At 39.4% G+C, this 25,628-nt stretch overlaps 1 protein-coding gene across 1 annotated transcript; it reads right to left on the bottom strand.

Moving 5' to 3' along the window:
* Positions 1–279: 279 nt before the first annotated feature.
* On the bottom strand, positions 280–24,693 carry LOC108706543. Its single transcript, XM_018243050.2, has 10 exons — positions 24,584–24,693; positions 17,794–17,832; positions 13,697–13,807; positions 12,221–12,325; positions 11,499–11,549; positions 6,823–6,891; positions 4,809–4,892; positions 3,258–3,284; positions 2,152–2,445; positions 280–1,905 (listed from the first exon to the last, which is right to left on the bottom strand). Exons 2-10 carry the CDS (start codon positions 17,819–17,821, stop codon positions 1,901–1,903), a joined length of 774 nt encoding a protein of 257 aa, XP_018098539.1. The 5' UTR covers positions 17,822–17,832; positions 24,584–24,693; the 3' UTR covers positions 280–1,900.
* Positions 24,694–25,628: the final 935 nt, after the last annotated feature.

Below are 25,628 nucleotides of genomic sequence, written 5' to 3'. Positions count from 1 at the left end.
AATACATTTATAGGCACCCGAGGGCTTCCCCCCCAAAACCTTAGGGGTTGGATGGTGTTTAGCATGTGAGGGAATACAGGGTTATGGGAGATAGCTCATAGTACAAGTTGATCCAGGGACTGGTCCCATTGTCATTATGGAGTCAGGAAGGAATTTTCCCCCCTCTGAGGCAAATTGGAGAGGCTTCAGATGATTTTTTTTGCCTTCTTCTGGATCAACTGGCAGTTAGGCAGGTTATTTCTAGATTTATAAGGTTGAACTTGATGGACGTGTCTTCTTTCAACCTAACTTACTATGTTACTTGGAGTAAAAATCATTGCAACCGGTAGCCTTTAGATGCAGTAGCCTTGTAAGTTGCTCCCTAAGCTCAGTAAGTGACAGCAGCAAAGAGCATGTGCAGGGAATCAACAGAAAAGAAGATGGGGAGCTACTGGGGCATCTTTGTATCTTTACTGCTAAAGGGCTGTGGTTGCCTTGGCCTTTTGTAGACGCCCCAAGCATATTGTTCAACTTTTCTACCCTACTGCTTTGTTAAGCTTTAGTTCTCATTTTAAGAGCAGCATCGTACTTACAAATGGGTCCATAAATCTGGTGTAGATGTGCAATGTCTTTACTGATTCAAAATATCACATGGTGGTGACAGAGTAAAATGTGAGCAGTGGTATTAAGGGGGTCATAGGTCTTGGCAAATTCCCCTCCAGTAAGCAACCTTGGGGTTGACTAGTTTTGTTAACATGGATTATACACAAAGGAAAGATTTGCTCCAGCAGTAGGGTTATTCTAGAAAGTTACACAAGAAAAGAAAGAGCTATAAACCAAGTTCCTAGTGTCATGGCTTGAATATAATATCAAGCAAATTATGAATGAAGATTTGAGAAGATGTTTGTAGAAACCTGTAACCAGGAAGAGATAACATTAATATAAATCACGGTGCAGTGTAATAAAAGTTATATGTAATCTGATGACCCATACTGATCAGTAGGTAGCATTTCCTGGTCACCTGATCAAAAGAAAACATCTAATCGGTTGCTAAGAGCTACAAGACCTGGTATAAACGTTGCAAGATTTATTACAGTGAGGTTGGGTGAGCACCCTCAACAACACCCTACAGAAACCCTTTAGTCACCTCTAATAATCCTGAAAGTCCTCCACCACGTGACTTCTGAAAGAACGTAGAGCAGTCACAAAGGCAAGCAGAGGTTTTGAAAGTAACTGGGAAAAGGCTGGAGCTGAGCACGGAGAATAAATCCTTAGTAAGAATCACTGAGACTGAGACTGGGGACAACACATGTTCATTTTAATGATGTTGTTGGGTCAAAGAGGGCAGTCTCTTGCCTGAAAATCACTGCTTCCCACTCTGTGTGTTGATCACCAGCCAAGTTCTGGGTTGTTAGGGTTGTTCTAGAAAGGTGTGCAGAATTTGGAAGTCATTGTGAAACAGACCAACCAAGTCTTGGGATGTTATTTCATATTGATTTGATACCTTCACTTATATAATATATATATATATGTTTGAGATAATGTATACACCAAAATAGGAGGGGCACCTTATACCTAATACCTGGTAATTCATCAGTTCATGTCTATAATGGGGGAACAAGAATTGTATGGGCCCAGGTCAGTTTATCTCTCACATCCATGCTGCTCTTTCCATTGTTAAGCTTTTCCATTTCATCTTCTTCATTTACTTGGAGAGCCACGTCGAGCAATGCTTCGCTATAACATTCAGGGTCCCTCAAAATCATTTTGCTCTTTGACCACATACCACCCTGTTGCAAATGGCACGTATATTGTGGTTTTGTAGTCTGGTTGTGTATCTTGTCATGTTTCTTGGAGACTGAGGAGAGGACAACATTTTCCTTGTCATAGTTGTTCTTCAAAACAGATTGTGTCCGTTTGTCTAGCCTGCAGGGCAAATGAAAGAGTTACTGCTACAATATCATCGTGATTAGGTTCCGGTGCTAATACTGCTGGTAAACTCAGAGGGGATATATATAAATGCAGCTATGGGATTTATTATCAGGAATGCTTGGAAGCTGGAGTTTCATGTTTTTATGTGCAGATAGTAAATGATCCCTTAGGTCTTGAAGAAACTTCATACAGTTAAGCAGCTGCGTAGCAGACTAGTTCCACCAATCACAATCAACTTACTTGTTATCCGCTTGCAATTGTTGCAACAAATCCGCCTTAATTTATTTAAACTGTTCTCATAGTCCATCCTCATCAGCGCCTCTTCAATTTCCAAGACTATTTGCTGCTTTGTGGGATTTCCATTTTTTTCCCGCTCTCTTATAATTCTGTACAGTTTCTCCACTTCATCTTCTTTTTCATCTTTCATGCATTTTTCAACTTGATCATCGGTGAGATTTAAGAGACGTCCAACATGCACGGTGGCCTCCTTTGGCAACACTTTTATGATATCGTAGATATCATGGATGGTCAGTCCTAGAATGATGGAGACAGTCGTACATTGTATATAGCAGTTAACCAGGGGGGTCATATATAATTTTGTATAGTATTGGTGCAGGTAAGTAGTCTTATGCTTTATTGATATATATGTGAATCGGGGTTCGTTTGGAGGGGTTGAACTTGATGAATTTTTCAACCCAACTTAAAGGGATACTGTCATGGGAAAAAAAACATTTTATCAAAATGAATCAGTTAATAGTGCTGCTCTAGCAGAATTCTGCGCTGAAATCCATTTCTCAAAAGAGCAAACAGATTTTTTTATATTCAATTTTGAAATCTGACAAGGGGCTAGACATTTTGTCAATTTCCCAGCTGCCCCAGTCATGTGACTTGTGCCTGCACTTTAGGAGAGAGATGGGTTTTTACTATTGAGTGTTGTTCTTAGATCTACCAGGCAGCTGTTATCTTGTGTTAGGGAGCTGCTATCTGGTTACCTTCCCATTGTTCTTTTGTTTAGCTGCTGGGGGGAAAGGAAGGGGGTGATGTCACTCCAACTTGCAGTACAGCAGTAAAGAGTGATTGAAGTTTATCAGAGCACAAGTCACATGACTGGAGGCAGCTGGGAAATTGACATTATGTCTAGCCCCATGTCAGATTTCAAAATTGAATATAAAAAAATCTGTTTGCTCTTTTGAGAAATGGATTTCAGTGCAGAATTCTGCTGGAGCAGCACTATTAACTGATGCATTTTGAAAAAAAAAATGTTTTCCCATGACAGTATCCCTTTAACTATGTAACTATAGCTACAGAGGATTTTCTATAACTGTAGAACGTAAGACAATACTCACTTGCTTGAGCGACAGTGTTTTCAGTTGCTAAGAAACAATTGAGAAGAAAAATAATATTAATATGCATGAAAATTGGGCGGGTCCATTATGACACTTATACAATAAATCGAAATAACCCTTTTTACTGAACATTGTCTAATCTTTCATACACTGCTGCTCTTTCTTTGGTCTTACACTCGGATATAGGGGCAACTGTGCAGCACCTCTAGTCTACACCCAGTTCACCCAGTTTCCCCTCTGACCACCATTGTGCAGTCATGATGTGCAGGAACAAAAACCATTTAGCCATAACCACCATGATGCTGTACATTTGAAGTATTATTGTTGGCGCTCTCACTATTTGTTTATAAAGCTCTAATAAACAAAGTATGGGAAGAGCAGGGGCTGTAGAGGCTTTCCTGTAATAGATGGAGAATGATTTAGCCTTATATTCCACTCCAATTTTATTCCTCTCTTAAATCATTGTACAGGTATGAGATCTGTTATCCAGAACCCTTTATCCAGAAAGTTCTGAACTACGGGAAGGCCTTCTCCCATAGGCTCTATTTTAACCAAATAATTCAAATGTTTAAAAATGATTTCCCTTTTCTCTGTAATAATAAAACAATACCTTGTACTTGATCCCAACTAAGATATAATTAATCCTTATGGGAAGCAAAACAATCCTATTGGGTTTGATTAATGTTTACATGATTTTCTAGTAGACTAAAGAATTGGGAATCCAAATTATGAGTTTTTGGATAACAGGTCCCATACAATCTTTCAATCTCTCTCCTTGATTGTGGGGCTCAATGTTACTTAAAGGAAAACTATACCCTCAAAATGAACACTTAAGCAAAAGATAGTTTATATCATAATAAGTGGCATATTAAAAGAATCTTACCAAACTGGTCTATATATTTAAGTAAGTATTGCTCTTGCCTTGAGCCACCATTTCGTGATGGTCTGTGTGCTGCCTCAGAGATCACCTGACCAGAAATACTACAACACTAACTGTAACAGGAAGAAGTGAAGAAGCAAAAGACAGAACTCTGTCTGTTAATTGGCTCATGTGACCTAACATGTATTTGTTTGGTTTGTTTGTGTTCACTGTGAATCGTACGATCCCAGGGGGTGGGCCTTATTTTTTAAAATGGCAATTTTCTATTTAGGATTACCCAATGGCACATACTACTAGAAAAGTATATTATTATGATAATGGTTTATTTACATGAATCAGGGTTTTACACATGAGCTGTTTTATGCAATATCTTTTTAAAGAGACCTACATTGTTTGGGGGTATAATTTTCCTTTAACTATTACTTTCTTCTTCTCCTTGGGTTTCTGTTGAATATTCTTCCTTAGTAATCTTACATTTACAAGTAAAGCATCTGTTCCCAACAAATTCTTCTAAATCTATAAATAACTACAGCATTCAAAAGTTTTTTTTTTAACTTACATTTATAGTAGAAGTTCTTTTTACTACAGGTTGGAAACAAAGCCAGTATATATTATAAATAATGTTACCCACAAAACGCAAAATATCAAAGGAGGAAAAAACGACAACATACACTGTTGCGGAACGTGTCCTTTGGTCCAGCAAACCTGGCAATAGTACTGACCATTTCTCTTCAATCTTGCAATGTTCAAAGAAGCTAGGATTCAAAGTATAAATTGTAACAGGGGATCATAAAATACATATTCATCAAAAATATTTATCTATACAAAACAATAGAAAAGTTAAGGGAAAAAGGAAGCTTGTGCAATAGGATAGCCATTCCCTGTTTATTAACACTTTATGCTTGTGTCTTGTTGTACTAACCCATAAGGAGAGTAGTACCATGCGTCTGAAACTGCCCCTGTAACTCTAGAGCTTTTTTTGATTTTCTTTGTGTCTGGTGTCAGTGGCACTGCACATGCTCAGTGTGTTACCGACTGTAATAGGTTGCTGTGAAATCCTACTGGACACTTTTTAAAGGTGCAGTTCACCTTTAATATAAGCAACCTTTTAAGTAGTCGTCATTTTTTCTATTTTATAGTTTTTGAATTATTTTACAACTTTTTCTGAGTATTTCCAGCTTCCAAATAGGGGTCACTGGCCACATCTAAAAATAAATGCAAATATGTATTGTTATTACTACTTTTTATGGGGGACCTGTTATCCAGAATGCTCAGGACCTGGGGTTTTCCGGATAACGGATCTTTCTGTAATTTGGGTCTTCATGCCTTAAGTCTACTAGAAATTCATTTAAACATTAAATAAACCCAATAGGCTGGTTTTGCTTCCAATAAGGATTAATTATATTTTAGTTGGGATCAAGTACAAGCTACTGTTTTATTATTACAGAGAAAAAGGAAATTATTTTTAAAAATTTGGATTATTTGGATAAAATGGAGTCTATGGGAGACAGCCATTCCTTAATTCGGAGCTTTCCGGATAAGGGATCCTATACCTGTACTTGTTTTTCTTTTCAGGCCTCTCCTATTCATATTCCACTATCTTATTCAAACCAATGTGTCCTTGCTAAGGTCCTTGCTGAAAATAACTCAAAAACCACAAATAACAAAAAATGAAAACCAACTGCAAATTGTCTAAGAATATCACTCTCTACATGATTCTAAGTGGGTAATTTATCAAGGTCCGTATTTATCTCAGTATTTCTCATATCCAACTCCGAGCAACTCCGAATTCCCGAATGGGCCTTATTTATGAAGAAAAAAGCCTGAAAAAATAGGGTCAGGCAAAACTCTGAAAACTTCTGAGCTTTCCCCCGACAACTCCTAATTGTTTGGAGTTTTCTGCAAAAACTACATTTTTTTCAGAGTTTTTTGATCCCCAAAATCATCAGATATCGGTACAGACATCAGCGCAGCCACTGGTACCTTCCCCATTAACTTATACAAGACCTCTAGATGCCAGGGTTTCAGATTCAGAGATTTTAGACCATCAAACTTTAATAAATCTAGAATAATTTGTAGTTTTTCTTTTTTGCTCCAAAAACTACGAATTATTCGAGGTTTGGATATTCGGAGCTTCATAAATAACCCCCTAAAAGTTAATGTAAAGGTGAACCACCCTTTAAGTGATCAGCACATTGTGTTTCTACCTATGATGTCACCATCATTGGATGTTCTGGTCAAGAATTTTCATAAGGATATAAAGCAACATGGGACAATCCTGGTGTTCTATACATAGGCTACATAATGGCAAGATATTTTAGATCTTTGTGTGCTCTTTAACACTCAACTTTGCTGAAAGCCCATTATATCTACTTTTGTAAGGGTATTGTGAAATTTTGGAAACTCACATCTGAGTTCAGGATGAAGGGTTGAATTAGAAGAACAGACACTCTGTTGAATTGCCTCACTGTCATCTTACAAGTGATACCTAGGGCATTTACAGCAAATTCCATCAAACCTGCATTAAAGTCTCTTCCAGCCCCTGCTTCAGTTCCTCTATGTGGGGCATTCCCACAGTTTTGGAATCTCTAGTCTAATGACATGGCCTTATCAGAGTTAGTTGGGCACCACTCTTTAAAGCCAGGTCAGTATCCCAATCTATCTTGTTATACCCCAACAACTTACAGTCTGAGTCTGTTGCACGTCTTGTACGACAAATGTTGTTGTCATTGGTCCCGAGAGTGAGTGGAGAATCTGTAATGAGATCTAATTAATACAATGTGTAAAAGATACAAAGCTCCTAACTCTGCAATGCAATTTCCTATTGATAATCAATCGTGTAATGTGGTGCTCCCATTGCAAAGATAAATATATAAATGAATTATATTTCATTCTACAGCATTGAGGGGCACTGCACTCTACGAACCCCCCTCCAAATGGCGTTGAATGCAGGAAAACGCTGAGATTCTGTTATGTCTCTTAACTTTTCTAGAACTTATGTGCATAGTTAGGCTCATGGCACACAGAAAATATATACCATATATACTCGAGTATAAGCCGACCCGAGTATAAGCCGAGGTACCTAATTTTACCTACGAAAACTGGGAAAACTTATTGACTCTAGTATAAGCCTAGACACAACTACAGCCCTGTCTCCCAGCAGTGCAGATTCTGCCAAAGCGACCCCCCCAGCGATCAACCGGACTTCTTTGCAAAGTTGATGGTGACAGAGAATTGCCAAACAGATTACTGTGTGCATTGTCCCACTGTCCCACTACCATGTGCAGAGGGGGCTGTGTGATATTGCCATCACTGTTATTCTTTAAAATAACCAACAGAGGGCACTGTGTGATATTGCAGTCACTGTTATTCTTTCATATAACCAACAGAGGGTGCTGTGTGATATTGCAGTCACTGTTATTCTTTCATATAACCAACAGATGGCGCTGTGTGATATTGCAGTCACTGTTATTCTTTCATATAACCAACAGAGGGCGCTGTGTGATATTGCAGTCACTGTTATTCTTTCATATAACCAACAGAGGGCGCACTGTTATTCTTTCATATAACCAACAGAGGGTGCTGTGTGATATTGCAGTCACTGTTATTCTTTCATATAACCAACAGAGGGCGCACTGTTATTCTTTCATATAACCAACAGAGGGCATTGTGGGATATTGCAGTCTCTCCCCAAGTGAACTGTTGGTATAGGAATGATTAAAAGTGACTGCAATCTCAGCAACTGCCCGCTGACCGAGTATAAGCCGAGGTAGACTTTTTCAGCACATTTTGGATGCGGAAAAACTCGGCTTATACTCGAGTATATACGGTATAGCAATTTTCCCCAGGTTTGGACTCTTCTCCAACGGCTGAATAATTTCAGAGAAGAAATCCCATGTGCCATGATCCTCACGCCGAGGCTTCCTGCAGCCGCTGCTCCTGGTGCATTTAGTTTCTGAATGTTTTTGGTTTGCCACACTTCCATTGTTGGTCTACTCTCCATAAAATGCTAGGCCTGTCCCCTTGTAAGAAAATACTAATACTAGAGGGCTAGTTTTCTGCAAAAACGTCGTTGTTTTCGGAGTTTTTTGCTCCGAATCCCCAAAATCATCGGATATCGGTACAGACATCAGCGCAGACACTGGGAACTTCCCCATTGACTTATACAGGACCTCGAGAGCTTTTAGATGCCGGGGTTTCAGATTTAGAGTTCTTAGACCAACGGAATTTAATAAATCTCGAAGAATTCGTAGTTTTTTTTTTTGCTCCAAAAACTACGAATTATTTGAGGTTCGGATAAATCTACTCTCCATAAAATGCTAGGCCTGTCCTCTTGTAAGAAAATAAAAATACTGGAGGGCTATAAGGAGATGTGTAAGATCACAACCTGCCACTGTATAACAACATAAAAGAATGCAAATGTAACTGAATCTTAAACAGGTATATGCATAGTTATGCTTTCAGGATTAAACTCGACTAAAATATCACCTATGGCATAGAGGTACCTCATGATGACTATCTTTAATTGAACTATAATCCTACGAACAAGATAATTTGGCTTCATAAAGCATATAAAGTAATAATAATGATATTAATCTGACTAAACTGACTTTTATGGCTTACATCAGGAGAACATGGGTTGATATTTATTCAGAACAAAAAGCCACTTGATTTTAAATGGTTTATCTGTTTACTGAATATGCCAAGACGGCACAATAGAAACCAAAGGAGTTCAGCCGCCACACAATAGACTGAGCTGAAGGACTCACACATGATGGGGACTTCTGGGGTTATGAGGAACAACCTCAAGTGAGCTACCAGGGACCTGCCCTACCCTCAGCATAAACACACCACTTCTTTATATATTTTCATAATGGCACCAACACATTAATTTTGCAGAAGGTTTCTATATACATACTCCTTGCAGAAAATGTCCTGGCTGGAATTAACCCAAGATATCAGGGGGCAGATTTACTAACCAGCGAAAATTCACCAGCGTCCACTTCGCACCCAGCGCAACACTTCGCCAGGCGAAAGTTCGCTCAGACTACGCCAATTCACTAAAATGTGGGTTTCGTCGCGTGAGCCAAACGTTGGCGAGTTTTCGCTAGTGTTACTTCAACATTGCGAACCATTTGATAGTGAAGATGCGCTAGCATTCATTTCTGCCAAGCGAAATTTCACTAGGGATCTTGCACTCAGGTCTTTGCATAGGGTGGGAAATTTAAAATTTATGGACGTCTTTATGTTAATGTTGGTGCATATACCTACTTATTACACTTTTTAAAACACATGCCCATAGAACCCTAAAGGAGATTTCAACCCAAACCTTAAAAAAACCCTACCCCCCAACCCTACATAGATCGCCCTCCCTCCTCCTAACTTTTTACTTACCCCTCGTTGCAGATTCTGTCCTCGGGAGTTCACTGAGACCATCTTCTTTTCTTCGGTAAACTTCGGAAACAGATACGCAGTTGGAGTAATCTTCTGGTCCCCAACAACTGCGTATGTGCCGAAAGTCATGAAAGTTTTTTTCAGAGATTATTGTGACTTTTTTCGGGACTGGAAATTATTCCAACTGCGCATGCGCCGAAACTCTGCTTCCGACGTTTACGGAAGAAAAGAAGATGGCTGCCGTGAACTACCGAGAATCTGCACGGAGGGGTAAGTAAAAAGTTAGTGGCATTTGCCCCAGGTACCAGGTAGGCTGGGGTGAAGGAGTGAGGGGGGTCTTTGTAGGGTTGGGGTTTAGGGGGTTTTTAAGGTTTAGGCTGAATTCTCCTTTAATTAAGACAGTAGAGTTGTTATAATGCCCTACACATGAGCCCACTGTATAGTTTAGGTTCCATATGTTAGATAATGTATGGGGGAAATCAGTAACCCCAAAAAATTTTAAGTTAGTACTTTTGCAGGCTATGAGGCTGAAAAAATTAAAAGTCACCAGTGTTTTTTGGACTTTGATGCATTTTCGGCTCACAGAATATAAAATGTAAGTGACAGAAGACTGAGGAAGATCTATCTGCTTTAATGCACTTTACCTGGTCTGAGGTGGTGAAGGCAACACTGGCGAAAGAGGTAACGTTCAGTAAAATCTGCACTTTAGTAAATTTGTGGAGTAACGACCATTTGCCAGAGCGAATTGCCGCCTGTCGATAGACCACTAGCGTCTGTCTCTGTCGCTAGTGAATTGGTGGCTGCGCCCGTTGGTAAATTGGCGATGTCCTTGTGGGCGGTAACACTAACGAATTTCCACTTCCACTTCGCCCCTTTGGTGAATCTGCCCCCAGGTATCTGGATACATTTGGTTTTACTTTATACCCCAGATGTTATGTGTTTGTTTTTACAAGAACACTTAGGGGCAGATTTATAAAGGGTCAAATTTCAAGTTCATGGGAGTTATTTAAAACTCCCATGAACTCGAAATTCGACCAATTGTGATTTATTAAAAATAATCTAATTTTTGGAACTCGGGTGAATAGGATTGACCCGCAAACTCGAACTGAATTTGAATCAAATTCGATTAGAGTTTTTTTAAAAAAAAAAAACTCGAATGTCAAGAAGGCTGGGACATTGAACCCTTTAGTCCTTCATAGGCTAAAACAGCAATTCGACAGGTTTAAGGTGGCGAATAGCCGAATTTGAACTCTTAGGGGCACATTTACAAAGCTCGAGTGAAGGATTCGAATTAAAAAAACTTCGAATTTCGAAGTGTTTTTTTGGCTACTTCGACCATCGAATGGGCTACTTCGACCTTCGACTACTACTTCGACTTCGAATCGAACGATTCGAACTAAAAATCGTTGACTATTCGACCATTCGATAATCGAAGTACTGTCTCTTTAAGAAAAACTTCGACCCCCTACTTCGGCAGCTAAAAGCTACTGAAGTCAATGTTAGCCTATGGGGAAGGTCCCCATAGGCTTGCCAGCGTTTTTTTGATCGAAGGATATTCCTTCGATCGTTGGATTAAAATCCTTCGAATCGTTCGATTCGAAGGATTTAATCGTTCGATCGAACGAATAATCCTTCGATCGTAGGATTAGCGCTAAATCGTTCGACTTCGATATTCGAAGTCGAACGATTTTAGTTCCTAGTCGAATATCGAGGGTTAATTAACCCTCGATATTCGACCCTTAGTAAATCTGCCCCTTAAAGTGCCAGTGTATGGTAAATTTCGAAAATCGAATCCAAATTTTAAAAAATACTCGAATCAAATTTTAACAATTCCCTAGCCTAATTTGACAGTTTTGGCCATAAAAAAATGTAGAATTCTAATTTGAAAATTCGACCCTTGATAAATCTGCCTCCAAATAGTATATAGTCTGTCCTTCATTTAACAGATTGGAAGTGATCCTACTTACCTTCACTTGGGAATGAGGAAATGATGCCAGAACTACAGTCTGGTGTATTTTCTATAAAACAAAATGACAAAATGAAAACTACTATGTTTAACATTCAGAAGTGCCTGTGACTGGTTGCAGAACCCTGGTTGAATCTCGTTCCCCTACTGTTGGTGAATCGTTGATATTAATGCAGATTTCTAGAGAATTTAGTTGAGCCCAGTCAATTGGTGCGGCTAGTTAGTCTTATTAAAATAGTTCCATTCATTTCTATGAGACTTGAATGAATTTCTTTATTTCTTTATTTCTTCATTTATGGCTTTATCTGAGCAGATAAATGACAAGTTGTTTCCTATTCCCTATTGGTTTAAAAGTAAAAAAATGGTTCTTGTAGAACCATTTCCAGCCCATGGGCCTCCAGCTGAAAAGCTCTGCCCCAACTCGGGATGCACCGAATCCAGGATTCGGTTCGGGATTCAGCCAGGATTCGGCCGAATCCTTCTGCCCAGCTGAACCAAATCTGTATCCTAATTGGCATATGCAAATAAGGGCAGGGAGGGAAATCATGTGACTTTTTATCAAAAAACAAGGAAGTAAGAAAGGTTTTCCCCTTCCCACCCCGAATTTGCATATACAAATTAGGATTTTTTCAAAGGATTCGGGGGTTCGGCCGAATCCAATATAGTGGATTCGGTACATCCCTATCCCCAACGTATTATTCCCAATACCCAATATTACCTTACCTTGAATAACAGAATGGAAATGTTTAACCTTTTCTTCAAACGTTTGGATGAACTGACATAAATCATCAATCGACATTGTTTCCAAGTTAGCTTCTGGTGCTGCTGCTGTAGAAGAAGTAAAGAATATTTAAATTACAGGAATGGAATAGGTGATCCAGAATGTTCAGTAACTGGGGTTTTCCGGCTATGGGGTCTTTCATAATTTGGATCTCCACAATTGAAGTCTACTAAGAAAAAACATTAATAAATAAACCCAATAGGCTGGTTTTGCTTCCAATAAGGATTAATTATATCTTAGTTGGGATCAAGTACAAGGTACTGTTTTATTATTACAGAGAAAATGAAATAATTTTTAAAAATGTGGATTTTTTGGATACAATGGAGTAGGGAGATGGCCTTTCTGTAATTCTGAAATTTCTGGATAATAGGTTTCCGGATAACGGATCCCATACCTGTATTCTATTTAACATTAGCTGAGAAGAACTCTGCAGCATTGCTTGGAAATATCTCGCAAGACTGTTAGATTCATCTAATTAGTCCTAAAGATTTTATTTCAATCACAATCAGTTGGTGCACATTGAAGGAATTCCTGATAAATTACTTGTTGTTTGCTCATACCTAGTGATTGGCAAATATATAACACAAAAATATCAGTGTCTCACATTAAGAAACTTGTTAGCCAAAACTCAAATTTACACCAATTCGAAAATATCACACCAAAGAATTTGAGCTTTCCGAACATGAAATTCAATCGAAAATTCTAATTTGGCACCATCAACTTTCAAGGCATTTTGCAATTTGAGTTTTTTTTTTTTTTTAAATGAGCGCGATTTAACCCAACGTTGAAAATTCACAATTAATCACATGCCCCCCCCAATCTGAGTTTCCTGCTTAAAGGGCATGTAAAGGCAAAAAAAATAAAATCCCATTTTTACTTTCTTTAATGAAAAAGAAACCTATCTCCAATATACTTTAATTAAAAAATGTGTACCGTTTTTATAAGAAACCTGACTGTATGCAGTGAAATTCTCCCTTCATTTACTGCTGTGGATAGGAATTGTCAGACGGTCCCTAACTGCTGAGCAGGGAAACAATCATACTTATGTACAGCAGGGGGAGCCCCCGCCTTACTTCCCAGCCATACAGAACTCAAGCAGCTTTGTTTATGATGATCCCTAAGCAGCCCAGACCACACTGAGCATGTGCACAGTCTTAGTCTTGCAAAGATGTATAACAAAGTTACAAGATGGTGACCCCCGTAGCCAACTTTGAAAGCATAAATTAATTGTTTGATTAGGCTTTTGGTGCAGTAAGTTCATGTTTATATTTAGTATACAAAATACAGCATTTCTAGCCTTATTCTATTTAGACTTTACTTCCCCTTTAAATACCTTAAACTCATTTATGGCTCTTGGCCAATACCTTCATTTATGTATCTGGTGTATCTTAGATAAAGCAACAATATAATAAATGCACCTTCGGGTATGGGCTTGTTGAACAGGTGATACAGGGAAGCCTCTGTAATTCCCAAGCTGTGAAACAGTCTCTTCAGTTTTGGCAAGAGTTTCCCCAGAGAGTTATTTGAACCTGTGATAAAAGAATAGTAATGGTCAAATACGGATAATGAAAATGTCAATGTCTACATTCCAGAGGTGTTAAATATTCATTTTATGAAAATTGCTGTGGCTGCAATCATTTGTGAATGGTATTTTACACTAAAAAAAGGTTTAAAGTGACACTAATATCACCATATTGGGTAAAATAATAAAAGGCACAACATTTGCACCAGATCTAGTATAAGCTATGGCAACCAATCAGGCAAGGCATTGTGGACTGTTATTTTATGGTACATTTCTTGAACAGAACAGACAGTTGGGCCCTCGAGCAGTGGGAAATTCAAGGGGCAGATAGGTGGCAACACTGCTGTGACTTTCCATGTAGGTAAGTGAGATAATCTGAGTTCAACCAGGGTCCTGGTGTTTTTGTGTTGTCTTCATTACCACTGCTCTATGGGGTAGATTTCTCAAAGAGTGAAGTTAGAGATCACCACAGTCCACAGAGTGAAATACCGCCTCTCTCCCTTTATTTCAATGGGATTTTTAAAGGCGTATTTATCAAATGGTGAACTTTCACTTTCATCCTTTGATAAATACGCCTTTAAAAATCCCATAGAAATGAATGGACAGAGGGGCTCACTTGGTGATCTTTAACTTCGCTCTTTGATAAATATACCCCTATGTGAGTAGACAGCTAAGGCCCTGGTTCACTCTAAGGGCAGGACTCGATGATGCGTTTTGACCCGACACGTCGCAATGCGACTAAATGCATGCGACGTGTCGGATGTTTTACTGAAAACGGAAGTGAAGGAGAAATCGCATGTTACAACTACATTGATCGCCCGCGATTTCATCCGACAGTCGGATCAATGGAGTTGTAACATGCGATTTCTCCTTCACTTCCGTTTTCAGTAAAACATCCGACACGTCGCATGCATTTAGTCGCATTGTCGCGACGTCCTGCCCCTATGGCTATGCTTGGTAATTGCAAGTAAGCATGGCTTGTTTCACCTGTTGCCAATTTAGCCACAGGTGATTTGTGTAAGCCATTCGACTGGCTATAAAACCCCCTACTCTGCTCTGACTCATGGCCCAGTATAGGTCTATGTTCCATAGTTCCTGAGTGTGCTCCAGTATTTGGTTTTGACCCTTGCCTGTTCCTAACTTTACATTTCTGCTGCCTGAAGTGACCCCTGCCTGTGTTTGACTATTCTTTGGATCTTGATTTGGTGCTGCGCTTCTGATCTGTGTTTGACCTTGACTAGACTTCAGCTTCCTGATAGGTAACGCATTGTCTGTTTGGTATTGACCAGGACTGTGCCTTGGCCTTGCTCCTTGTTCCCCGTCCTTTCTGTATATGTTATGGTTAGACAGCAAAAGGAATATGGTGCATCCAATGTATGTGAGTCATTTTATGGTTCCCTCGCCTGCCCAGAGCCTCCCCCTTGGTCCTCTCACATTAAGACCTGGAGGCATTTGAGTAGCGGATGGTTCCTCCCGAAGCCAAAGGCGGCTGCTATAGGCAGAAGAGTGAGCTAAGACTGGGACCTTGGGGTTTGCTCTGGGTTTTGGGATACCGTACGTTACAGTAAGTTCTAGTAACTATTGCAATATTCTCCGGTATAACACAAGGGTGATTATTTATCAAAGGTTGAATTTTAGAGTAATGTGAATTCTTTTTAAACTCTAATTCGATCTTATTCACAATTTGAATGGTATGCTATTTATGAATACATTTTAACATCTAAAATTCGATTGAATAGTCCCAACCTGAAAACTCGAATCGAGTTATCCTCCGGAAAAAAAAAACTTGTCTTTTGCGGGTTAAAATTTTTTTTTTGACACTCGTAGATGATAAACTTGGCTGTAGCAAGCAATGCCAGTCGGCAGCATCAAGGGCAAATAAAGTTGTATTAAAAGGGACATAGAGTCATGGGAGGAGGGGGTCATTCTTCCACTGTATAGAGCACTGGTAAGGCCCCATCTAGAATATGCCGTACAGTTTTGGTCTCCATCACTCAAACAGGACATTATTGTATTAGAGAGGGTACAGAGAAGGGCAACTAAGCTGGTAAAAGGTATTGAAAATCTTAGCTATGAGGAAAGACTGGCCAAATTGGGGATGTTCGAGCTGGAGAAGAGGCGCTTAAGGGGTGATATGATGACTATGTATAAATATAAAAGGGGCTCATATAATCTCTCTAATGCTTTATTTACCAGTAGGTCTTTCCAGCTGACACAAGGTCACCCATTCCGATTAGAAGAAAAGAGGTTCCGCCTAAATATTCGGAAGGGGTTTGTTACAGTGAGAGCTGTGAAGATGTGGAATTGTCTCCCTGAATCAGTGGTACAGGCTGATACATTAGATAGGTATAAGAAGGGGTTGGATGGTGTTTAGCAAGTGAGGGAATACAGGGTTATGGGAGATAACTCATAGTACAAGTTGATCCAGGGACTGGTCCCATTGCCATTTTGGAGTCAGGAAGGAATTTTTTCCCCCTCTGAGGCAAATTGGAGAGGCTTCAGGTGGGTTTTTTTTGCCTTTCGCTGGATCAACTGGCAGTTAGGCAGGTTAAAAGGTTGAACTTGATGGACGTGTGTCTTTTTCAACCTAACTTACTATGTTACTATGTTACTATGACATTTTTTTTGACGATTGTCAAATTTTTGATGTGCAACAAATTTTTTTTTCTCCCATTGGAGTCTATGGGGCATCATTGGCGAAGCGAAACTTGGCAAAAATTTGTCTCATCACTACTATTAACATCTTCAAATAGTTCAAGGGACCTCTGCCATTGATTCTAAATAACCCCTGCAGGTTTTAGGTGGGAATAATCGAATTAGAGCTGTTTCCAGGGTAGAGGTGTGATAAATCTCACAATTTGCATTCAGATTCGTGTTGGTGGTTTTAAATTTGAATTTTTGAATTTACCTTTCGAACCTTAGTAAATGTGCCCCAAGGAGTTGTAAAACAAAGATTAACATTACATACATACATACAGTTTTATAATTCTATGCACATTTCCATTACACACTGCAATTACTTGTCAAATCAATCAAATGCCCTATTAATCTATTCTATTGCGTTGTGCCACGAGTCTGTTTGTTTCCCTTGTCTAATAACCTTCCACATTGACTGTGTAATTGTTATGGAAATGTGTTACTCGGTGCAGTAAATTTAAATTTAAAGGAGAAGGAAAGGTTAAAATTAAGAAAGGTCTATATAAATATACCAGTAAATCCTCAAAGTAATGCTGATCTGAGTCCTCTGTTAAAAGAAATCACATTTCTTTCCTTCTATTGTGTACTCATGGGCTTCTGTATCAGACTTCCTGTTTTCAGCTTAAACCTCCAGGGCTAGGGCTTGAGCATGCTCAGTTTGCTCCTCTCTCTCCTCCCCTCCCTGCTGTAATCTGAGCCCAGAGCTATAAGCGAGCCTTAAAGTTTGCCTTAAAGTTAACTTTTAGTATGTTATGGCATGGCTAATACTAAAAAACTTTTCAATTGGTCTTCATTTTTCTTTGTTATAATTTTTGAATCATAAGGCTTCTGACTCTTTCCAGCTTTCAAATGGCGGTCACTGAATCTAAAAAAACGAATGCTCTGTAAGCCTATACATTTATTGTTATTGATATTTTTTATAGCTCATCTTGCTATTAGGGCCCTCTCCTATTCTCGCTTATTCAAATCAATGCATGGTTGCTAGGGTAATTTGGACCCTAGCAACCAGATTGCTGAATTTGCAAACAGGAGAGCTGCTGAATAAAAAAACTAAATAACCACAAATAATAAAAAATGAAAAACAATGGCAAATGGTATCAGAATATCACTCTCTACATCATATTCAAAGTTAATTCAAAATGCACCTAATGGGAAACTATACCAACCATGAAAAACCATCTGATATTGAAGGGAGTAATAAAGCTGTTTTCACATAATAAAGAAGCAGCTCAATGCTGTATAATACCAAGTTGTTGCTACTGATACACAGGGTGTTGTTTAGAGGAAATAACTTACCTTCTTGCACCTCCCACAAGGCCATCATTTTCTGTTTCTCTACAAACAAAAACAACAATAATTTAATATTCTGCTGCTCTGCAAGTATAAATATGGAAGTGGAACTACAATATCATCCCCCCTTCAATCTTAATTTTGTTTTTGTACTGCTAAAGATTGAAACAGACCTTGTAACCCGCAGAGTCCAATTAGCATTGCCCGTTACTGATTATCAGCTTGAAAGCAAACATGTGCTTCTGTTGCTATGGGTTACTAGACCTGGTAAGACATTACCCTTCCTGCTTTTTCACCTTTGCAAAAATGTTAAAGTCGTGGGACTAAAACCTGTAGTCAATAGTAAAACTTACCAATTCTAACAGAAGCAGCAAGTAAACGCACGAAAGGCGCTCTTGCATGAAGAGCAATGGACAAATACATAAAGGGATAGTATGGGAAATATCCTATATAATGAGGATGAATTATAAACAAAGTTTCATTAAATGGGTGGTTCACCTTTAAATTAACTTTTAGTATGTTATAGAATGGCCAATTCTAAGCAACTAAGCAATTGGTCTTCATTATTTATATTTTTTTTTATAGTTTTTTAGTTATTTGCCTTTTTCTTTGGATTCTTCTCTGGGGGTCACTGACCCCATCTAAAATAAGCTTACCATTCCTCCCCATTTCAGGACTTCGGTCCCCATTAGAAATTGCCCCGTGAAGCGTCCCCATCTGCAGAAAGATCTTTCTAAAACCAAATGCTCTGTACGGCTACACATTTATTGTTATTGCTACTATTACTCATCTTACTATTCAGGCCTCTCCCATTCATATTCCAGTCTCTTATGGAAATCAGTGCATGGTTACTTGGGGAATTTGGACTCTAGCAACCAGATGACTGAAATTGCCAACTGGAGAGCTGCTGAATAAAAAGCTAAATAACTCAAAAACCACAAATAATAAAAAATGAAAACCAATTGCAAATTGTCTTAGAATATCACTCACTACATTATACTAAAAGTTAATTTGAAGGTGAACAACCCCTTTAACTGAAAAACTATATGTGTTGACCTGTTTACATTATCGTTATAGTTTCAATCAGGACTGGAAAACTGGAGAACCCTGTAGGGGGTTTCGTATAGATATATACAGATGAGTGCAGGGCCTGGTTTGCATAGTTGGCACCCGATTCCACCCCCGTCCCTTCCCTTTTATTCGCTGAAATGTTCAGCATCGGGACCAGAGCAATTATGGTTGCCACTTGGCCGGTATTTCACTGACCTAGCCGGTAAAATACAAACCTAGCCGGTAAAATACCAACCAAGGCCGGGGCCAGTATTACACATTTACCGGCAATGTAGCTGCCGGTAAATTTGTGATCACCATTCAAACTGCTCCAGGTCTGCCTCCAATGCATCCCCAGCACCCCTTTCTTCCCTCTAGAGGGAGAATACTCAGGCCCTCGTAATTATTACTCCACCCATTTGACATCACAACCACGCCCCTGTGACATCACGATCCTCCACCTCATGGACCCGCCCCCTGGCTAGTAAACTTTTCTCCAAAAGGTCACAGCCCTAAGAGAAATGGGGTGGCATTTGGCACACGGGAAATTTAAAAAACTATTGTATCTCCTGCGCATCCCCAGTGTTTATGAACTAATGTTGGTGTGGTTGGGCAGCATGCCGCCCCCTAAAATCCTGCCCGGGCCCGGACGGCCTCTCCACAAATCCAGGCCTGTATGAGTGTGAGGCTGTTAGGAACGGCCTGGTCTAGAACCAGCGACCCTGTGTTTACTGGAAACTGCTTCTCGGGATAAACCACAAGATGTGGTATAAGTTCAGAGAGGTGGAAGTTGGGGACACAAATGCTCTTGTACTAGGGTGACAGTAAATGAACACCACTGACAAAGTCTACTCTGATATGTCATAATTCACCCCCTGTTGTAAACTATAAGGATGTTAAATTGGGCGTGTTTTTTTCTCTCCAAATTTTACAATACTTTAGAGTCTATGGGTATTTTTTTTTTCAGCAAAGAAACGGCTCATCATTTATCACAACCAATTAGATATCTGCTTTTGCTTTCCAGGGTTGCCTGGTCGACTCGGCCTTGATGGAATTACTGCCAGTTCTCCCAATATCTACCCAGGGGGACACTATTCCAGCCAGCAAGTTCATCATCATCACCACTAGGGGGCACTAACGCAGAAACACATAACACAAGTGCCCATTTAATTGCAACCATATAGATATATTTGGTTAATTATTATTCATATTTGTTTTTCATTTAGTATAGCCTCTTAAATGTCTTTAAGGAGAACTAACGCCTAAAAATGAATAGAGCTAAAAATGCCATGTTTTATATTCTGAACTTATTGCACCAGCCTAAAGTTTCAGCTTGTCAATAGCAGCAATGATCCAGGACTTCAAACTTGTCACAGGGGGTCACCATCTTGGAAAGTGTCTGTGACACTCACATGCTCAGTGGGCTCTGAGCAGCTGTTGAGAAGCTAAGCTTAGGGCTCGTCACTAATTATCCAGCAGAAAATGAGCTTCCCCTGTAATATAAGCTGATGCTACAGGTCTGATTATTAAATTCTGATGCTAGTTGCACTGGTTTCTGTGCTGCCATGTAGTAATTATCTGTATTAATTACTAATCAGCCTTATATTGTGACATTTCTATTCTATGTGTACTGTATATTGTGAGTGGGTCCCTAAGCTCAGTACAGAGCATGTGCATTGAATCAGCAGAAAAGAAGATGGGAAGCTACTGGGGCATCTTTGGAGACACAGATCTTTACTGCTAAAGGGCTGTGGTTGCCTTGGGCTGGTACAGAAGCACAAAACATATAGTACAAAATTTCTGGCCTATTTCTTTTAGTTTAACTTTCCTTGTCCTTTAAATAACGACCTTGTTGAAATGTCAACATGAAGTCGATTAAAATGGTGACAACAACGTCCTTTGCATATCTAAGATATTATACTTTTGGCAGAGCTTCCAGGAAGCTTCTGTCCTTAAAAACACCAACGTTTCCTGAAGTAACCACAGATATGCAGATTTCTCCATCTCTTTCAAAGAAATTCTACAGTGCACTCCCTTTATAAATACCTGTGCTGTGTGTACCTGGTATTCCCCTGGGGTTAGGTTGTCTCAGACATAGTGTTTGTTTGGGAGAGACGTATTTGAAAAGAGATTAACATTTGCCTATTGTTATTGTTGTTGTTGATTTCATAGATGTGATTTGCAAGGCTCATACTGTGCTGTGCTCCAAAGCAAAAGAAAAGCAAGAGGAGGTATGATGGTTCCTAACATCATGGGGCTGCCCCAGGGGAGATCCGGAGTCAATGTAGTGCCTAAATGTTGAGCGCCTCCTCCAGAAGTATCAACTTTCACCAGAAACCCAAAAATTGTATTATTGTTATTAAGCAGCTTCAGTTCCTTATGTAACACCAATAAAAATGCAGAATGTAGGGTGGCAAATTTGTGATAATACAATTTATAGATCAAAGCTTTAAAATCTGATCCCATTAAATGAAAACCCCTAAGTAGCAGCATTACTTGGGCTCTATGGTTTGAGCCAGCAAAACATTTGCCTTAATAATCTTCATCAACCCTGGAGGCAAATGGAAAAAAATGGCTGCACCCAGAGGCTCAAATCTTAGCATTCCTACAAGGAATGGAGCCTCTCACTCTTGTTATTCAAAGGGGTTGTTCAACTTTAAATTACATTTAAGCATGATGTGCATGAGAGTTGCACTCTCAACTGATACAACTGATAATTTTTTTTATTATTTGCGGTTTTTGAGTTATTTCGATTTTTATTCAGCAGCTCTCCAGTTTGCGACTTCAGCAGTCTGGTTGCTAGGTCCAAATTACCCTAGCAACCATGCATTGAGTTTAATAAGAATAGGAGGTGGCCTGAATAAAAATATGAGTAATAAAAAGTTACAATAACAAGAAATTTGCAGCCTTTTGTTTTTTTACATGGGGGCAGTGACCTCCAGTGGCAGAAGGCAAATAAATTAAAAAATATAAAAAAAATAATGAAGACCAATTCAAATGTTACTTAGAATCGGCCATTCTACATACTAAAAGTTACCTTAAAGGGAACGCATCAGTTAATAGTGCTGCTCCAGCAGAATTCTGCACTGAAATCCATTTCTCAAAAGAGCAAACAGATTTTTTTATATTTAATTTTGAAATCTGACATGGGGCTAGACATATTGTCAGTTTCCCAGCTGCCCCCAGTTATGTGACTTGTGCTCTGTTAAACTTCAGTCACTCTTTACTGCTGTACTGCAAGTTGGAGTGATTTCACCTCTCCCCACCGAGCAGCCTAACAACAGAACAATGGGAAGGTAACCAGATAGCAGCTCCCTAACACAAGATAACAGCTGCCTGGTAGATCTAAGAACAGCACTCAATAGTAAAATCCAGGTCCCACTTCGACACATTCAGTTTCATTGAGTAGGAGAAACAACAGCCTGCCAGAAAGCAGTTCCATCCTAAAGTGCAGGCTCTTTCTGAAAGCACATGACCAGGCAAAATGATCTGAGATGCACCTACACACCAATATTACAACTAAAAATACACTTGTTGGTTCAGGAATGAAATTTTATATTCTAGATTGAATTATTTGTAGTGTAAACAGTGTCATTTAGAAATAAAAACTACATCATAAAAATCAAGACAGAATCCCTTTAAGTTGGCTGTCTGGATGAAGAAAAGAGTGACAATTTGTGACCAGTAGAGGGAGCTTGTAGCATAGCAATATTTGGTTGAAATGTCAACAACACAATGGCAGACATACTCGGTAATAAAAACAAGCAATAACAATAAACACGTACATTTAAAGAGCATTGATTTAAAAAATGGGGACAAAAAAACCCGAAATAATTCAAACACTTTTAAAAAGAGATAATAAAGACCAATTGTAAAGTTGCTATAGCTATTCTATAAAATTTGAAAAGTTAACTTAAAAGTGAACCATCTTTTTAAACCATCGTAATATTTGTGCACTGATTTCCCCATGTACTTTGTTGGGCACAACAGAACTCCGTGAAGGTTCAACATTTTCCTCCACAATGAGCATAGTTCTTGGTATTGAAACTACTAGGTATCACCCTCCTTTTAATTTCAGCTTTGCTCTTGACCCTGATCTCTCAGGTGTCAGATCAGGGTTCAGAATCACAGATGGGAGTGTGGATATAGTGCACAATATAATACAGAGAGTCTGATATTTCATCCTTGATAACATGTTGATATGGGCACTGTAGCTTTCAAGCTTGTATGAGCAGAGACTGAGAACTTCCATTATTTAAGTATGGATTTATTCTTCAGTCACTGCGCTTAACCACATACTGTGATAACTCAGACTGAGCAACTTACAGATCTACAGATCAATTAAACAAATGGATTAGGCAGAATATTATATTCTGTTCTGATAATATCCTAGGGAAGTATGACATTTCTATAAAGTGAAAGCAACATCAATTTGCATTACATAGTTACATAGTTACATAGTTAAATCGCTTTGAGAAAAGACAAAGTCCATCAAGTTCAACCCCTTCAAATGAAAACCCAGCATCCATACACACACCCCTCCCTACTTTTAATTAAATTCTATATACCCATATCTATACTATACTAACTATAGAGTTTAGTATCACAATAGCCTTTGATATTATGTCTGTCCAAGAAATCATCCAAGTCCCTCTTATAGTCATTAACTGAATCAGCATCACAACATCACCCGGCAGTGCATTCCACAACCTCACTGTCCTGACTGTGAAGAACCCCCTACGTTGCTTCAAATGAAAGTTCTTTTCTTCTAGTCTGAAGGGGAGGCCTCTGGTACGGTGATCCACTTTATGGGTAAAAAGGTCCCCTGCTATTTGTCTATAATGTCCTCTAATGTACTTGTAAAGTGTAATCATGTCCCCTCACAAGCGCCTTTTTTCCAGAGAAAACAACCCCAACCTTGACCGTCTCCCCTCATAATTTAAGTCTTCCGTCCCTCTAACCAGTTTAGTTGCACTTAGTCTCTGCACTCTCTCCAGCTCATTTATATCCCTCTTAAGGACTGGAGTCCAAAACTGCCCCCATACTCCAGATGAGGCCTCACCAGGGACCTATAAAGAGGCAGAATTATGTTTTCATCCCTTGAGTTAATGCCCTTTTTTATGGAAGACAGAACTTTATTTGCTTTAGTAGCCACAGAATGACACTGCCCAGAATTAGACAACGTGTTATCTACAAAGACCCCTAGATCCTTCTCATTTAAGGAAACTCCCAACACATTGCCATTTAGTGTATAACTTGCATTTATATTATTTTTGCCAAAGTGCATAACCTGCATTTATCAACATTGAACCTCATTTTCCAGTTTTCTGCCCAGTTTTCCAGTTTAGACAAATCACTGTGCAAAGTGGCAGCATCCTGCATGGAACCTATAGTTCTGCACAATTTAGTATCATGAGCAAAAATAGAAACAGTACTTTCAATGGCCACCTCCAGGTCATTAATAAACAAGTTGAAAAGCAAGGGACCTAGTACAGAGCCCTGCGGTACTCCACTAAAATATGAGTGCATTGGTATATGTATCTAAACATAAGGCTTAGTATGCAGTTACACTTGTTTGCTTCCAGATAAACTTTCATTTACAAAACAGTTATGCAAATAATATAATCCCACTGACTCCTAGCCACTCATAATGCCATCTTATGCACATTTAATTATTACACACATTCTACAAATAAATAGCATTTATATCCATAGATATCATGAGCAATGTAGAGAAAGCTCTTACCTGTGTAAAGGTGAATGTAAAACTAAGCTCGGTGATCATCCAGGCACACAGGTATAGTATGAGGAAGTGTTGCGGGAAATTACGTCTGGTTTCTCTGGTTTGAGGAGAGGTGCAAAAAAAAAAAAAAACAGAGCAGGTCGAGGAGCAGAGTCTGCCAGGAAGTAGAATGCAGTCAGTGCAGGGAATGGAGAGAAGATGGCATAAGGGGACCAATGAAGGCGGCACATGTACATTTACCATATGATTTTGCATATACATCATATGAGCTGTTAGGTCAGTTAGTGTAAGTAGTAGAATGACATGGGGAGTTGTTCTCTGCTGCTTAGACATAACCCCCTGGCTTAAAAATAGAATAAAAGTTAAAATTACTGAGGGAAGCCACATTTAAGGCACCAGCCAGTGATTTTAAAAGCTTTCCTTGTAAGAGGGTAAACGACTTGTGCAATACTAATCACCACACACGCACTTACTATGATGTTGTTACCCAAATAAACGTGCAGACATAAATGCTTTTACTTGACATATTTATTTTACCTTCACCAGGGCACACAGTGAACATCCGGATCAAGACACATGTGCAATGCCACAATTGGTATACAGTTCCCATAACACCACTTTCTTTAGTTAGTCCACCTCCACCTGTTTATTGTACTCTCACCATAACTGGGACTCAATCCCCACCTGTTGGCTCTATAGCAGACCGACACTCCACACTGGTGCCTGCATCGGCTTTGGAGCACGCCAGTGACGTTACTGGAGCTGCATGGCACCTTTAAGGTGGCCATACACGTGGCCATACATGGGCCGACAGACAGAGTCGGCAGCTTATTGGCCCGTGTATGGGCCCCCCCGATGGGCTTCCCCGATCGAGATCTGTCCAAAAGTCGGCCAGATCTCGATCAGATGGGACTAAAAATCCCGCCGGATCATGGCTGCATCTGTTCGTTGATCCGGTCCAGCGATCCAACCGCCCGTAAAGCCACCGTTAGGATCCGATATTGCCCACCTCAAAGTGGACATTTCGGGGAGAGATACGCTCGTTTGG

This window comes from Xenopus laevis, chromosome 1S (genome assembly GCF_017654675.1).
Source record: "Xenopus laevis strain J_2021 chromosome 1S, Xenopus_laevis_v10.1, whole genome shotgun sequence".
Taxonomy (NCBI): Eukaryota; Metazoa; Chordata; class Amphibia; order Anura; family Pipidae; genus Xenopus; species Xenopus laevis.
The sequence above is the reverse complement of the archived record's forward strand: the minus strand, read 5'-3'. Positions and strand labels throughout refer to the sequence as shown.